General features: G+C 41.4%; 1 protein-coding gene across 3 annotated transcripts in view; it reads right to left on the bottom strand.

Annotated features, from left to right (window-relative positions):
- The window catches only part of ATOSA (atos homolog A), a 52,935-nt gene extending 38,308 nt beyond the window's left edge, over positions 1–14,627 (bottom strand). The window contains exons 1-2 of one of the 3 annotated variants that reach the window (XM_077827706.1): positions 13,591–14,627; positions 3,888–3,954 (exon numbers count right to left, since the gene is read on the bottom strand). Coding sequence is in view for 1 of the 3 variants with exons in the window: in XM_077827704.1 (XP_077683830.1) it covers positions 13,591–13,606 (16 nt within the window). In the remaining 2 variants the exon portion in view is untranslated. Of the gene's footprint in view, positions 1–3,887; positions 3,955–13,430; positions 13,497–13,590 lie in introns of those variants that run through there. The other 2 variants (XM_077827704.1, XM_077827708.1) reach the window with 2 other exon arrangements.
- Positions 14,628–16,742: the final 2,115 nt, after the last annotated feature.

Genomic DNA, 16,742 nt, shown 5'->3' with positions numbered 1-16,742 from the left:
CTTAGTAGCTATCTGGCCATACTATACATATTTTGATTTTAATCTTTCCTCACAGGTCAGTCTATTCAGCCCTTTAATCATTTGTTGCTCTTCTTATGAATCCAATTTGTTAAGATATTTCTAATGTTGCAGAGTTCAATAATGCATGTGGTAGTCTAGATGCAGTCTCAATAGCAACTTTGCTATGCTACTAAATTTTACTGTGTTGCAAAACAATTATGAAAAACTAAAATTAGCTGACATGATACTTGCCATGACTTAGTAGTCAATGTAGACCAGGCCACATTGTATGCATCATGTCTGCAACTTCACATCAGGCAACATACTTTAACTGTGCCTTCTAACGCATCCAAAATATATCATCTCATAACAACACAACTACTGACACGTCTCAATGCCTGAACAATATACCCAAACAAAAGAAGTACAATAATAGGAAGCCATGCTGAGCTTAGTGAATTTTAACCACTCAGCACAAGCATTTTCCAAAAAAAGAAAAAAAGACACACACAAAAACTGAACGTTATGGAACAATAATTGACGAATAGCAATACAAGGCTATTAAAATGAAACTGAAACATTTAACCTTGAAGCGTTAGATTAATATTAGACTGCATTCAGTTTCCTCTTCCCTATTCTTTCCTTCATCAAGCTCCTTGCCCTCTACCTTTAATGACGAGAGGTTTGGGGTACAGGACGGGGCTCCGGGCTGAGGCCAAGGGGTTTGGAGTGCAGGAGGGGGTGCAGGTTCTGGGGTGGGGCTGGAGTACAGAAGAGGGCTCCGGGCTGGGACAGGGGGTTGGGGTGCTGGCGGGTGAGGACTCCGGCTGGGGGTGTGGGCTCTGGGGTGGGGCCAGGAATGAGGGTTTTGGGGTTCAGGAGAGGGGGTTGGGGTGAGCAGTGCAGGGTCCTGGTGGCACTTACCGTGGCTCCCAGGAAGTGGCCAGCACGTCCAGTCCCTAGGTGTATGGGCAGCCAGGGAGGCTCCATGTGCTGTCCTTGCGCTTGCAGGTGCTGCCCCCACTGTTCACGGTTCCTAGCCAATGGGAGCTGCGGAGCCGGCACTTGGGGTGGGGGCAGCACACGTAGACTCCCAGGCAGCCCATGCACCTAGGGGCCGCAGGGACCTGGCAACCACTTTGGGGACCTGCAGGGAGCCTGCCTTAGCCCTGGACCCCACTGCACTGCGAACCAGACTTTTAATGGCCCACTCGGCACCACCAGGGTCCGTTTTTGACCAGGCGTTCCAGTCAAAAACCAGACACTTGACAACCCTGGTGCTATTATAGTGCTTTAAGTGTAGACAAGCCCTTACTCTATTCTTGAATTATTGTAATCTGTCTTTTTCCTCTACACTTCGGCAAAACCTCTCTCTACAAAGGTCATTAATGACCACTTCTTAGACTTCTCGGTCGTTGGCCTCCTTCAATTACTATATTGTATTTTGTTGATAGAAAATAAGTTTTATTAAATTATTTCCAGGAGAAATAAGTATGGTTCAATGCTGTACAAAAGATACATATTATGTAACAAGGCCTCACGTATTCATGTGTATACACGAGTGTGTGTAAGCTTCTAAACAAAGCTCATTTCAAGGCACAGCATGAGTCTTCAACAATTATACATTTTTTGCAGCGTTAGAACATAAGTGGTTTTCAAATTACATTTTTAAAAAATCCAAACACCCTTAAAGGACTTAGAATTAAATTTTCCTTTGAAACTACTGTCTTCGATATTCTTCCTACCTCTATGGTCCATCTGCAGTTGTTATATCTGAACATTCCAAGTACAGCATGAAAATAGTTATTACTGTAGTTATGGCAGCAACTGTTGTTTTTCACCCCTCTTTTCATACTCTTAACTTTCCAGATGTATTCCTTCTGGGCTTCAATTTTCCACGTTTGGTCTCTGTTCAATGATGAAATTTGAACAGAATCCCTTTGACCCTTTTTGAGCTATAAGTACTGAAATGGAGAGGCGAGGGAGAAACATTTTTCCTCTCAATGTAAAAAAAAAAAAAAAAAAACACCCCAAAAAACCAACCCAATCATGTTTTTATTGAAAAGTAACATCTGAAGTTTGAAACCTGGCATGAATAATATCCTTAATAAAATCTGTGTACTTTATTAGGTTTGGGGGAAGAAAAGTGCAAATTAAAGTTAAAATCATTGCGGGGGCAGACAGGAAATTCACTTCTGAGCAGGCTCAGTAGGTATCTGCTATTATTTTAGCAGAACAGTAATTAATCTTATCATCCTTTGTGATCTCACTACCCATTCTCTGTTCAGGCTGATCCCGATAGTCTAGTCCCTACTCAGTAACTGATGTGAAATTCCCTTCCCCACAGTAAAATTCCTTTGGGGGGGAGGGGGAGGAACCTTGCCATCAGACAACCCCAGCAGAAAGACAAAGCAGAGACTTCGGGATGGGGTCGGGAAGTTCTCTTCAGTTGTGGCTGCATTTTGAAAATTCATAAGACACAGACAAGTAAACGTACTGCTGCCCAGTTTACCCGACTTACAAAAAATGCTGAGACAAAACAACCAGGATTTGACATGGTGAAAACTAACCCTTTCCCCCCTTGCCCACACATTTCACGTCTTCACTGGAAAAGTAACTCAAGTGTTTTCTCTAACATCCCTTCCATTCACACACAAAACCCTCTTGCCTGAGTTTAGTGGTGCTTTCAACCCAGGAGAACTGGCACAGTTGGTGGTCTGAGCTACAGCCTGCGTTCTACTTTCACTCGAGCTGCCAGCATCTCCATTTTGCAGCAAGGATGCAAGCTAAACCACTCAAGTGCAAATAGTCCTCCAATGCCCTCCCACAATTCCCCTGTGTGTTTAAAATGACAGACAAGTTTTCCCACAATTCACTGGGAAAAATCAGAGTGTCTCAGCATAAAGAGCCACAGGATATGCCCCCAGAAGTCTAGCAACACACACAAGTGAGTGCAGTGCCAGTAAGGACCCAGTATCTTGGGTACGGCTTTGAAGTGTGGATGCTCACACCCAGGCCAAGCTGAGTGCCAATCACCCAAGTGAACTCTGCAGTGAAGATATATTCTGAGATGTGAACTTCAAAGCCTAAATGGGATCACTATGGTCCTAATCCTACTGCCACTGAACATAATGGCAAAATCCACTGACCTCAGTGGAAGCACATTAGGGCCTTAAATGACATTAAGTACAAACTATTAAAGAGATTATTTTTTAAAATACTAATGTAATATTAAAGCAGAATGGTTAATGCAATATTTCATGGAAGAATTTAAATATTTAAAAATCATTCTAAGGTCTAAAACATGCATGCCTCTTGCCGATCAAGTAGTTACAGTAGGACTTCTGAAAGCATATTAATAGAAATATAGATCTGTTGATGCCTCCAATCCACCATTAGATTTATCATTTGTATTATGATAGCCCCAAGAAGCTCCATCTGAGATTGGGACTCCATGAATGAGGTTTTGTACAAACAAACAGGCACATATAGTCCTTGCTATGAAGACCTTACAGTGAATTTATCAAACAGACAAAGGGTAGGAAGAAAAAATAGAGGCAGAGAGGGGTGAAGGAACTTGTTCAAGGCCACACAGCAAGTCAATGGCAAAGCCAGGAACAGAAACCCAGGTCTCTTGATTCACAGCGTTATGCCCTATCCACTAGACCATGTTTCTATAGCTTTTTGATTTTCTAATATGAGTGAGTAAATCATCTATGCTTTTCCTCACCAACCAACACATTCCAACTTTTCCTTATTCTTACCAGAAATTAGCAATCTTTGACTTTAAGGTGACTATAAATCTGAATCTTTTTTGCTATACTAATGGTATTAACTAGTGAGTCAAATTATATTTCTATAACTAGAAATATATCTAAATATCTTACCTCTTCCTCCTGTTCAAGTGTAACCCTAAGGTTTTCCCACCCCTCCTCTTGGACAGTCTCACTGAAACTTAAAAAAAAAAATGCACTATTAAATAGACAGTTACCAACAAATTAGTTAACATTGCTGTTAGGTCCCTAGCTTTTGTATGTCCTGATTTTAACAGTGCAGCATCAATGCAGTTTTTCGCAGCTAGTATCACAAGCATATTAGGTTTAGGATGTTAGAACTCTAGAGAAATAACAAATTAGGAAACAGAGCACTGATTAGTAGTGCATACTTTTTCTTCTTCATCCATGAGAGATTTCTTATGTGGCACAGAAAATCTTGAAAGAGTGCATGCTAGTAAAATATTCCAGAGCATGTGACCAAAAATATTATGCACCCAGTGGTGCAGTTAAATAGTTCAGATGGAAACAGTGTTATGAAAACAAGCTCCATTATTTTGAATTTGTTCTTTTCAGAATCATTGCTGATAAAACTATACACACAATGATTTTGTATTTATTTGCAATGAGACTGTGATCATGTTCAGAACACAAATTAGGTTTCCTCCCAGTTTTGCTACCTGAAGTGCTTTATTCACCTACCTGACTGCATATGTAGTTATTCTCTCTACATTCCCCAAACCCTTTTTAGAAACAGCCCCTCTATTCACAATTATTACGGTTTCATTTTTTAGGTCTACATAATTTTAGAAAAGGAGTACTTGTGGCACCTTAGAGACTAACCAATTTATTTGAGCATAAGCTTTTGTGAGCTACAGCTCACTTCATCGGATCCACAGTATGCATCTGATGAAGTGAGCTGTAGCTCACGAAAGCTTATGTTCAAATAAATTGGTTAGTCTCTAAGGTGCCACAAGTACTCCTTTCCTTTTTGCGAATACAGACTAACACGGCTGTTACTCTGAAACCTATAATTTTAGAAGGCTCTCTGGCACAGTGCCCAACAGTTTTTGTTCTAAAATTGTTTAAAGCTGCTAACATTAAAAGTTAGGCCAATATTCATAGCTACAAAATCTACCATAACAAATTAAAACAAAAATCTATACATTTAAACTATATGATGAGCAAAATTATAAGTGTCAGAATTTTGACATATTTGGGGTCGGGAAGGAATTTTCCTCCAGGGCAGATTGGAAGAGGCCCTGGAGGTTTTTCGCCTTCCTCTGTAGCATGGGGCACGGGTCACTTGCTGGAGGATTCTCTGCTCCTTGAGGTCTTTAAACTACAATTTGAGGACTTCAATAGCACAGATATAGGTGTGAGGTTTTTTTTGTAGGAGTGGTGGGTGAAATTCTGTGGCCTGCGTTGTGCAGGAGGTCAGACTAGATGATCATAATGGTCCCTTCTGACCTAAATATCTATGAATCTATGAATTTGGTCAAAATAACTCGTATAATTAAATGAAAGTGGTTGGAGAACATTTGAGATGGTCATATCATTTAATTAAATTACTGTTTGTTTACAGGAAGCCTTTTAAAAAGTCTCTTTTAGAATTTTAGTACCAGCAAATTGTGTATATAATCCAAGTATGAGTGTACATTGTTTACTGTGTATAACTGCAGATATACCAAAGGAAGAATGAAAAGGCCAAAGGGGCGGGGGTGTGGATGTTATGGAGAATTTTCAGTAACTAGAAGTGAGATTGTACACACACACACAAAGCCCCATATTGCTTAATTTGCATTCACACAAATTGTTTATGTGCTCAATAGCCTATTTATGCATGAAGTCCGATTTACTTGAGAAATTACAAGTGCAAAAGTGACCATGGAACTGTATGTGCACTTCTGAGACCACTACACTACATGTTTGAAGACTTAAGTTGGCCTTAATATATAAAAGCCCTTAAACACAAACAGTAAGTTATGTGAACAATGTAAAGCCAAGAAAGAACACTTTCTATCATACCTTAAAAGCTATTTCAAGTCATTGTTTTTCAAAATTTGAAAGACTTTAGCTAGTAGTTACTGCATCAGGATGGAGGAGATAGTTACTAAAAAGTTAATTGCAATGAAAGTATATTTTTCTATTGACTAATTATTGCACTGATAGATAGATGTGCACTGTGTGTTGATGGTGCAATTAGAGAATAAATCCATTTTCAGAACCTTTCTAACAGAGGTACTGAGGTAGTCCTTTCTCAAAACTACCAGAGAAACACAGTTGCCAGCGTGAAGTGCTGAAGGGACAAAGTCTTTCAACAAAGGTACTGTAGTAAAAAGTGACAACACAAAGTGACAATCAGGTGACACTATTCCTATTCCAGAGAATACTGCTGATTTTAGGAAGCGGAATTTTATTCTATAGTCTACTTTAAACTGAAGTCAATCAGCAAAAGTTGTAAGGCAAGTAATTTGGGCCTGGCAGTCACTCAGCTCGCCTAATGACTTAAATGTGACCTCTAAAATCAACGACAGAATAGCAATGCCTAAGATTCAATACATGTTGAACCCTAAGGATCTGACCTGGTGAAAAGTCCTACTTGACTTCAGTGAGTGCTGGATCAAGTCATAAGGGTCAAATACACAGACCAGTGTACAGCTCAGTCCACACGACGGGGTTTCTGTAAGATCAAGTCTATACTAGAAACTTTTGCCAGGATAGTTAAATCATTTAGGGGTGACATTTTTTATATTGTCAAAAGCCCTAGTGTAGACACAGTTATACCAGAAAAAATATACATTTGCCAGCCTATCTTATAAGCTAGACTGGCAAAAGAACTCTTATACTGCAAAAGCTGCATCTACACTAAATGGGTCTGCAGGCATACCTAGTGTAGACTAGGCCAAACAGTGCAGGGGAACACACTTTGATGTGGAGACTTATTGCCTTTACACCAGTCACTGCACTTCCTCCAAAATGGGGGATGGGTTGGATAGCCAGAACCCATGTAGTTGCAGTCCCATCAGCCCCACTATCCCCATTAGGGTGACCAGATGTCCCGATTTTATAGAGACAGTCCCGATTTTTGGGTCTTTTTCTTATATAGGCTCCTATTACCCCCCACCACCGTCCCGATTTTTCACACTTGCTGTCTGGTCACCCTAATCTTCCAAGATAGCACGAGCTCAACTCCACCCCCCCTAGACACAGAAAGTGAAACCACAGCAGAGCAGCTCTCTCCAGGGCTCTGGTGAAGGGGAAAATTCTAAATTCTTAAAAATTTCCACCTCACAGATGAAGTTATCACTTGCCTTTAGCAGTTTGCCTTTCAATACTATTAAAATTATTCAATTTTAGGCAATAAATGTTTTTATCTGTATTTCAACTATGAAAGTTTTCACAATAGGAAACATTTTAATTAAGTCCATTTATAAATAACCAATATTTTCTTCTTAAAAGTCTCATTATTAATACAAAGAAAACCATCATCTCATGGTTAAAATTTTACTTAAACCAAACTTTTGTAGTAATCTTTTACTACTAGAGTATACAGTCTTGTTTTGGCAGGAAGGGGGTGGATATTAAAGAGAAAAATCAAAGAAACCAGAACCCAACTCCTCAACAAAAAGGAAAAAGACCTTGATATCTAACACCATGTATGCATATGTATACTGCATACTACAAGAACAAATCTGTTTTCCCCATAGATTAAGCCTAGATGGCTTCATGCCTTATAAATGGAATTTCAGTTTAATATTCAGACTGCCCATCAATGTTTTTCATCCGAACCATCTGGTTTTTAAGATTACTCTATACCAGTAATCTTAAGATTAGAAAAAGCACACCCATGCCTCCTCTCTCCAATCATCTTATCCCCATCCTCCCTGCATTCAACCATGGCACCAGAGCCACAACTGATCATTATCAGAATAATTTCTCCACTAAACAGGAATCAGCACCACCTTCAGTTCAATCTCCCCTTCCCTGCATTTACCTGTGGCACCTATAGCCAGAAGCATAATTAAAAGATATTTAGAATGATAGTTTCCTTATTAAACGGGAAGTAGCATCACCTCCACTTTTTGTTTATGTTGTCTACATAACTTGTATTATTCATTTTAAACTGTCAGCTTCCAAAATGTAACAATATCAAAAATAAGTATTTAAGACACAATTTTATTGGGGGAGTAGATATTATAAAATTAAGGGGTCTGTATTACAATGTTGCACGGGTAGGGTCCTTCGTTTTCAGTTTTTATTTTATTTAATTTTCCCCAGGAATTTATCAGTGTTTATTACCACAACAATAAAAACAGGTGAAAAATCAGTGCAAAAAACTATTAATTTTTTTCTGGGTAAATATCAGTGTTTATTTTGGTGGATGGAAAGACAGGAGAAAAAAGTATTCAGTAGATTAATGCTTTGAATTCCATTTATCAATGTGGTTTGCTGCAGAACTAAAACAGAACTCAAAATATAATGCCACTTCTCAGTTTAAGAAAACTATATATCTCTAATCTCCAAATAAATGTTTTCATTTGAATAAACAGTTTACTCTTGTAGACTTAGAACTATTAGCCTCTAAATATTTAGATTTAATAATTGGACAACACCAGTTTCAGCGCAAACACTCAACTTCATCCTTTTCTCCTGTTTTTGTTTGTTTAAAACTTTTGAATACTTCCTTGTGTTCTGAAATGTATTCTCATGCAGATTTCTGTTTTCTTCCCATTTTAGTGTGTCAAATCTTTAAACAGTTATCTGCTAACAGCTTGAAATGTGTATGTGGTGGGCATGAGATTTATCAGTACATTAAGATGTATACGCACTTCAGAGCTTGCATGCGTGCCTGTTTGTTTGTTGTGTGTATCTTTTAGACTAATACATAGCCTCACTTCAACAGGCAACTTTGCATATACACACAAATATATTATTGTAATACATATATCTCATGCAATGTATTGTATTTTCCTAATAAAACATACATATATACACACATTTGAATGATACAAAAGTAGGGTGAAAATCAGAAACAACTGAATAATACTTTGTAAAGCCCAGGAATTTTTCAGTAAAATATCGCTTTAAACTGAAAATGAAGGGTCATATGTATGGGACACTAAAATGCAATTAATTACACATCTTTTTTTTTAAAAGGTCTGTTCATTACTTGATCTATTTGCTGTACTATTCACCGCTTGTTAAAATACTTGCAAGGAACCCTCTGTGAAGTTAGAAAAAAAGAAAAAAAAAAGCCAAATTATGCCTGAAACAAAAGTATCCCCCCTAACAATGTCCCCTTAAAAAAAAAATGCACTCAGTATCAGTTGGCCAGGGGAAGAAGTGCTCATGTAAACAGGCTCCCAAATGGAATTGGTTGGGAATTTTTCAGTGAAACTTTTCTCTTCAGAAAATGTCAATTAATTAAAACCAAAATAAATCTGTTTCAACAAAACTTTCTTCTGGAAAGGTTTCTCAGGTGCAGGATGGGCTATCTGCTGTTCTGTTTTGTTTCTCCCCCCCACCTCCACAAATTTTTTTTCAAAAGGTCTCAGTTTCATTCTAATGTAAAATGAAAAATTCTAAAAGCTCAACATTTTTCACAACACTAAATTCTTGTTTTGTGGCCAGCACTACTCCCAACTTCCTGTAAATCTCGGTCTTCAATCCCTCTTCCTACAGCCCACTGGAAAATCTTTCATGTACAGCCTCAATGTGACAAGGCTGGCCAAATTTCTATGAAGGCTGAAGAAGTGGCTTTCCCCTCACTGATCACTGGAAAGAGACATAAGGGGGTCTCTCAACCCAACTGCTAGGAACAGACCACTCAGCACCTCCAATCTTGATTTCTCTGGAAAGGAGGAAGGAGAGAAGAGCATAATCTTCAGCCTGATGGTCTCCTCTTTTTTTGCTTCGATGACAGGACAGAAGCGAGTCAGCCAGGAAACCTTCCCCTTTCCCCTGAATTAACACTTAAAGGTGCAGATGATTCCTACCTAGAGAACTGACAGTCTAATTTGAGATGGGTCACAAATGAGCCACAAAAGAGTAACAAACACTGGAGAAGAAATGGATAAGGAAAGAGAAGGGTTAATACATTAATAAGACCAAACAGCAACTCAGTGTATATGTGCACATCTTGTTGGTACTTCGTTCAATTAAATTATATATAAAATAACTAGTTTATGGAATGCACTAGGCAGGTACCTATTGAGAGCAAAGAGGTCAAGCACCATCACTGCAAGAGAACCGTATATCTGTGCAAGCAAATTTCTGTACATAAGTCAGGACATTACACAGACAGTTTTGTCAACACTAGAATTTGTTTTCTCTTAAAATTGCACACTGTAGCTTCTGTGACTGGTAATGAAATCTGAGATTCTTACTTAATTACATGACTCCAGGAAAAACACCAAATATTGCAAGACTTGTGATAGAGATTTGGCAACAACATACCAAGTAATAATGCTAGTACAGACAAGTGGCTATCAATGCTTTAACTACCATGTCATCTAGACCTGCTGAAAGCAGGGTTAGGTGACAGCAGCTAAGGAGTCAGCTACCTCCCTATATTAATGCTCCCAGTGGTGGAGCTCCAGTGAAGTTTAAGTGAAAAAGTCTAGTGAAGACCCAGCCAATGAGGGCTCACACTTAACTGTGATGAGGCTACATCCTTCCTTGCACTTCCAGATCTACGAACTGTTTCCCTAGCTTCCAAGATTGCTTCATGAACTTGTCTTTTGGAGCTCTATACTCATTTTTCCCAGCCACTTCCCTTGAAACATTTCTTGTCTTTATCCTTTGCAATTTTCAAACTTCTCTCATTATAAGGCACACTGTGTATTTTAGATCTTCTATCCCATATAAACCTCTATCCCACATAAACCTTTCCCTTCAGAGTTACTGTCCTATAAAAACCCCACTGTTAGTAAGAGTGTGACATCAGAATTAGTTCCCCTCTTCTTTCCTTCCCTGTCTGCCATTCCTCTCTACTGGTGACTCTGTAACTTGTCTACAATACAAATGCTTTGCCAGTATAGCTACAGCAGTACAGCTATACTGGCAAAGCCACCATGGAGGCACAGCATAAACCAACAGTCTTTCAGTCAGTATACCACCTCCCTGAATTACATTAATTATGCTGATACAAGCAGTCTTCTGTTGATATAGTTGTGTCTACTCTGGGGCATTTGCCAGCATAGCTATGTTGGCTAGGGGGTGTAGTTTTTTTTCACACCCTTGACCGACATAGCTATGCTGACAAAACTTTGTCGTGTACACCTGGTCTCTGTGAAAAGCTCATAATTAGGTACTGTGATAAAGGTATGTCAGACAATCATCCTCCTTCTTTCCCCCTCAAACATTTATATCTTTCAATCCTTTTGGGTAAGTCTTAGTTAAGCATTACCTTAATTAAAAAAAAAATCTTTTCTCCACTTGATTTTTGAAGGCATGTACATCTACAGAAAAAAATATACAATTCAAATGACACCCCCCACACACAATTTATCCAATTCAGAAATGCAGAAGTACAGTACATTTCTGTGCACAGATATGAAGGCTCAAACATACACTTTGAAAATACAGATTTCAAAATTTCTCAACAGTTAAACTGGAGTTATCAAAAATTATGCTAAATAAGTTTTTTCCAATTAGCTATTGTGTGCTCATTATGGGTCTTTGTCCAACATGTTGGAGGTCTGTATCACAATTTAGGCCTTGGCAAACTGACAGCAATGCTTGTCTTGTGTCCTTCACGATTAATTTGCAACAAATGGAAGCAGGTGATTGCACACTTGACTGCTTGCTTTACTGTGGTGCAGCTGCTATGCAGAAGGCAGCACATGTAAACATTTGCATTATTCGTGCCTCTGTAAGAGCGTCTGTGGGCTGCATGTGGCATTTAGGCAGCACTTTCATAACCCCCTTTGTATATGGTATTACTCAAGTACATTAACAAACAGCACACAGTTAAGCTAGAGACATTCGTTTACTAAAATGGCTATTCACATTCTCTATTTGTTGTGAAAACAGCTATGACTGTTTTAAAAACCCCAACTTACCTTCATTTGCTGTTGATCTAAAAGCAGTTTAAACACATTACTGAACATTCTATACTGTCTGAAGATTCTCAGAGATAATTAAATGTAATCTCAATATACTAACTGCCAGTTTCCATGAAAAAAATCTTACCACTCTTGTTTCTCTACAAATCCACTCATCTCCACATCATACTGATTAAAAGACATTAACCATTCCACAAACATCTTAAAATATGAACTAGACAACTGCATTTTCCTATCTGTTATGAGTTACGAAAGCATAAACAAAGGTCAATTAGACCTTTCAGAATAGTTTAAAACTGCAAATATTGACTCTCTGGTTTTATCTGATTATTTATTTTGAAGTTTTGAGTTCACCTTGGTGGTAGACAGCTTTCAAACTTCAGTCATGTGATCTGGAGTCTAAAGAGGCACACTACAAACAGCTTGCTTTGCAGCAGTCAGCTTTCAAAAAAAAAAATAATGCTCCTTTGCTTCTTAATAGCACCTACCTGTTTTAAAGTATAAACGTCTGTTTTTAAAAGCAAAAGTTTTTAAACTTAATTTACACACAACTAATCAACCTGTGCTGTGCATTTTTAATATACAATTGCAGAATATGAGGTCTACAAAGGATGTAACAGAGTGTAAGAAATAATAACAGGCATCTATACAAGGTCCATATTAGCAATTGTATCATAAAAAGCTTAATGGGAAGTAGTTATTGTACATGCATATTAATGTTTAACACCATAATATCTAGACTATTTTAAAACACTTCTCAAATACCAAAAAAGTTATTCATATTACAGGCAAATAGAGATATATGGTTTTTAAAAACTAAAAGGCAGTTAGATTAAACAAAAAATAGCAGCAGGAAAAACAGAAAAAAAGGAAAAGAAATGTATACAATCAGCTATGCAAGATTTTTTGAAAATTCTTTAGTATGACAAATAATAAAATTTGCTCCCAGACTGCTTATTGACTAAGTGAGGCAAATTTTTACAGCAATATACCCCTGATAATATGGTTCAGAAGAGAAGCCATGACATATTTTTAACTCTAGGGGCATCAGCAGCTGTTGTTATACTGTATACAAGAGCTGAAGTGGTAGAAACAGATACATTGTCAGTGCATCTTATTTTGCCTATGGATTAGTCATAGAAAAATATGATCAATACCAGCAACAATCATTACACAGTAAGACTATTTCAACCTGCTGCTGTTTACCTGACTTCTTTACTAAAAAGAATCCCTTGTATCAAACCTAAATAAAAATTCTTCAACAGTTATAGTTGTTTTAGATGTGTTTCTGGGCTGCACTTACCTGCATTTACATATACCTGACTTATGCCAGGATTGCCTTGACTGTATCTGTGACTGATTTCTTTGTTTAAAATGTTGCAATTGTAAGATAATAGTCTGAATACAACTCTATTTGATGTTTAACTGATACTATCTCCCAGGGCAAAAGGCGTATACCACAGTGAGTTTCTGCTTCCTTTCCCTGAGCTCTACTGGTAAAATTAATTAATCCATTCAAACAGAAGATTTTTTTTAAAAAACCCACTACAATATCCAATTCTGCCTAATCAATTACAGACTACCTTACCTTATATTATACCCTTCTCAGTATTTCCTGGACTGAACCAAAGCAGCAGCTGTATTCTCTCCTTCCCCCTCAACCAGAATCAGTGATAATATAGGAAGGCCTTAAAAAACAGGCTGTTTCTAAAATTAGAAAAAAAATAAACTCTTAATAAATCATTTACCTCGTTCAGGCTTCATTTTCACTCCCAGTCTGTTTCTTCCCAGATCTCTGAAATGAGAGACTAAGGTTTTTTGTCCTTCTTCTTTGGAAGACTCTCTGATGCTCTCTCTGGCTACTTGTATTTATTTTTGTGTAAAACGATAAAATAAGATAAAACCCAGCACTCCACTCCTTAGGGCTTACAAGATCCTGCTAATAGCAGCTAGGCCTCCTCCTTGCATTCATTGTGGTGGCAGCAGCTGTCTGCGGGGAAAAGCTAAACACAGCCCAGTCTCCCTCTCTCTGGAACTTGCCAATGTGTCCTTCCTTGACACAGCAGCGACTGAGCAGGTCTATTTATAACCTGCCGGGGTAAAATCCCACACCACTGCCACCTAAACTCACCCCCGCAGCAGAAAGAGCCTCTGAGTCACTGCGGCCACAGCCAATGTCAGCACAGGCTGCCTGGAGTCCACTCCTTTTTACCTGCTCCAGGAGGGGGAAGAAGCCAGACCCCTCCAACTGCCCTCCCCCTCCTCTACACAAACGCTCCTGGCGAGCAGCAGCCCCTCAAACCATCGATCGCAGAAGGGGCAGAAAGAGGGGGCAGCCCCATCCCCGCGCCCTCTATCGCAGTCACTGCCCCCTCACACAGCCAGGGCTGACCTGGATTTCAGACTCGTCTCTCACCCCCTCCGCTCATGAGTGACCCCGCTCCGCCTGGCCCCTCTCCTGGCATACCGGGATGGGGGGCGGACGGGAACTATACCAGACCGCACAGCCGCGGTCCGCCCTACCAGCTCCCTGTCAGTGCCCTCCACCTGCCCGCGTCTGACAGGACTTGCGCAGGCCGCTCCGCCTGTCACACAGACACCCCCTCCCTCCAATCAACGCCCCCTGCGGGGCGCGCTAGCCCTGCACCGGCACCTGGCTAGCGCCGGGAGGGGCCGCATGCCACACTCATCTCCCGCTCCGCGCCCGGCCGCAGCCGCGGCTCGCCCGCCGTGCCCCGTGCCCTCCCGGGATGTCACAGGGTCATCTCCCTGGCCGAGGGCGGGAAGTGTGGGGCGGCGGCTGAGGGGAGCGGATACCTGACCCCCGCCCCAGTAGTGCCACGACACCCCCCCCCAGACACGGCACCGGCTCTGCCCTCCGCTCGCCCGCCTCACTTCTGCCTCCCCCCCGCCACGGCCCCCTCCTCTCCCTCTAGCTGCTGCCGCAGAGGGCTGTTTTCCATGGCTCTGCCTCCTGCCCGCCCTCCTGTGCGCGCTGCTGACTAACTCTCCTCCTCGCCGCCTGGCACCGCTCTGCCTCCGGCCAAACGGGCCGCACGCATCACATCCACCCCAGGCGTTGCCAAGCGCTGGAGCAGGGCTGGGGGCGTGGGCTCAGCTCAGCGGCTTCACCTAAGGCCAGAAGGGGGAAGGGAGGAGGGCCCCGGCGGGGACAAGCGTGTCCCCGCGGCTGGGCAGCGCTAGGACCCCTCTAAACCCCTCCCTGCGTCCCCTCTGCCCGCTCATCCCCCTGCCTGCCTCGCGCCCCCTCCTCCCGGCTCTGTTTGCCCTGTCAAAACACTGCCAGGGTCACGTGTCCCAACAACAGCCAATCCCCTCTCGTCACTTCCTCTTTGGCCCCGAGCCCTGGAAGGAACTCAGTTGTTATAGCAACAAAGCCCAAGAACAACTGAGGCCTGACTGCTGCCTAAGGGTGACTCCTCTCCCCTCCCCCAGATCCCGCCACCACAGGTGCCGAAGGGAGCTGTAGCTGGCTTGACTGACAGGCTGCCCAGCTTAGCGTAAATTAGTTAGCATAGGCCAGGACGACAACAAAACCCCTACGATCAGGGTTTCTGCAGACACCCCCTGCCACTATGAACGGCAGTGATGCGGACACCCACTCCTACTACAGTAGTCAGCACTAATGCAGATGTAATTTCCTCATTAGCACCAGGATTTAGGCAGATTATACCACGTCCCCACTCTAGTTACAGTTTGTAGGGATAGTCCTTCCCCACTGTGGGCAGGATTTATGCAGGAAACCATCTCCCCTTCTTCCCCTGTCCCAGATCAGACTTTATACAGACACACCCTTCCGAGTATGAGCAGGATTTAAATGTACACACACACACAGAGGCCAGGATTTGGTCTATGGTCAATGTTTCATTAGCAAGATCATGACACAGTCAAGACATATGCCTGATCCTCTCCCCACTAGGGCAGGATATATGCAACCATTACCCTGACCCTCTGACTCAAGTACACTCATTATAGTCAGCGTTTATACACAGATGCCCTCCCACCCATAGTCAGGCAAGGACAGACTAAGGTATAGGACTTGCCTAGGATTCCAGCTCATGGAGACACATGATGATGTCAAACTCTAAGGCTAGGTCTACACTACAGAATTCTGCTGGTGTATCTGTGTCAGTCATCAGGGATATGAACAGGTGTGATCTCGATCGACATAGCTTTGCCAGAAGATGTCCCTAGTGTGGAGACAGCTATACTGGAAAAACTTCACTGTTATTAGTCAGTGTAGTTTTTTACGTTCACTGGTGTGGCTTTATTGTACCAGTGCAAAGCTTGCAGAGCTGCGTAAACACTAGGAGCGTTTTGCTAGTATAATATACCAGTATTCCTACACTAGTAAAGTGTTTCTAGTACATATATATAGCCTAAGCTTTCATTTAAAATATATATTATGTTTGAAGTTTCTAGCCCTCATGATCGGTGATGCTTGCCTTAGTTTGCAAGCTGCCTGAAACAATATCTCTAGGAGATGTGAATTACCCCCATTCCCTTCATTTACCCTCTCCTGTTGACATCACCACAGGAGAGGACTTTGTGAGAGGGTGAAGGGGAACCTTGCTTACTGCTACCATCCTTCCTATCATGACTATGGTGGAGTGTTAGCAGCTCAGGGTATGTCTACAGTGCAATAAAAGACCTGCGGCTGGCCCAGGTCAGCTGACTCAGGCTCACTGGGCTATAAAATTGCAGTGTAGACTTCAGGGTCTGGGACCTGTGAGTCCCAGAGCCTGGGCTCTAGCCCAGGCCTGAACATCTACTCTACAATTTTATAGCCCTGCAGCCTGAGCCCAGGAGTCCAAGTCAGCTGATCCAGGCCAGCCACAGCTGTGCCGCAGGTCTTTTATTGCAGGAGTAGACATACCCA

Source organism: Eretmochelys imbricata, chromosome 10 (genome assembly GCF_965152235.1).
Source record: "Eretmochelys imbricata isolate rEreImb1 chromosome 10, rEreImb1.hap1, whole genome shotgun sequence".
Lineage (NCBI taxonomy): Eukaryota > Metazoa > Chordata > Testudines > Cheloniidae > Eretmochelys > Eretmochelys imbricata.
Note: the sequence above shows the minus strand (reverse complement) of the source record. Positions and strands in the feature narration are given on the sequence as shown.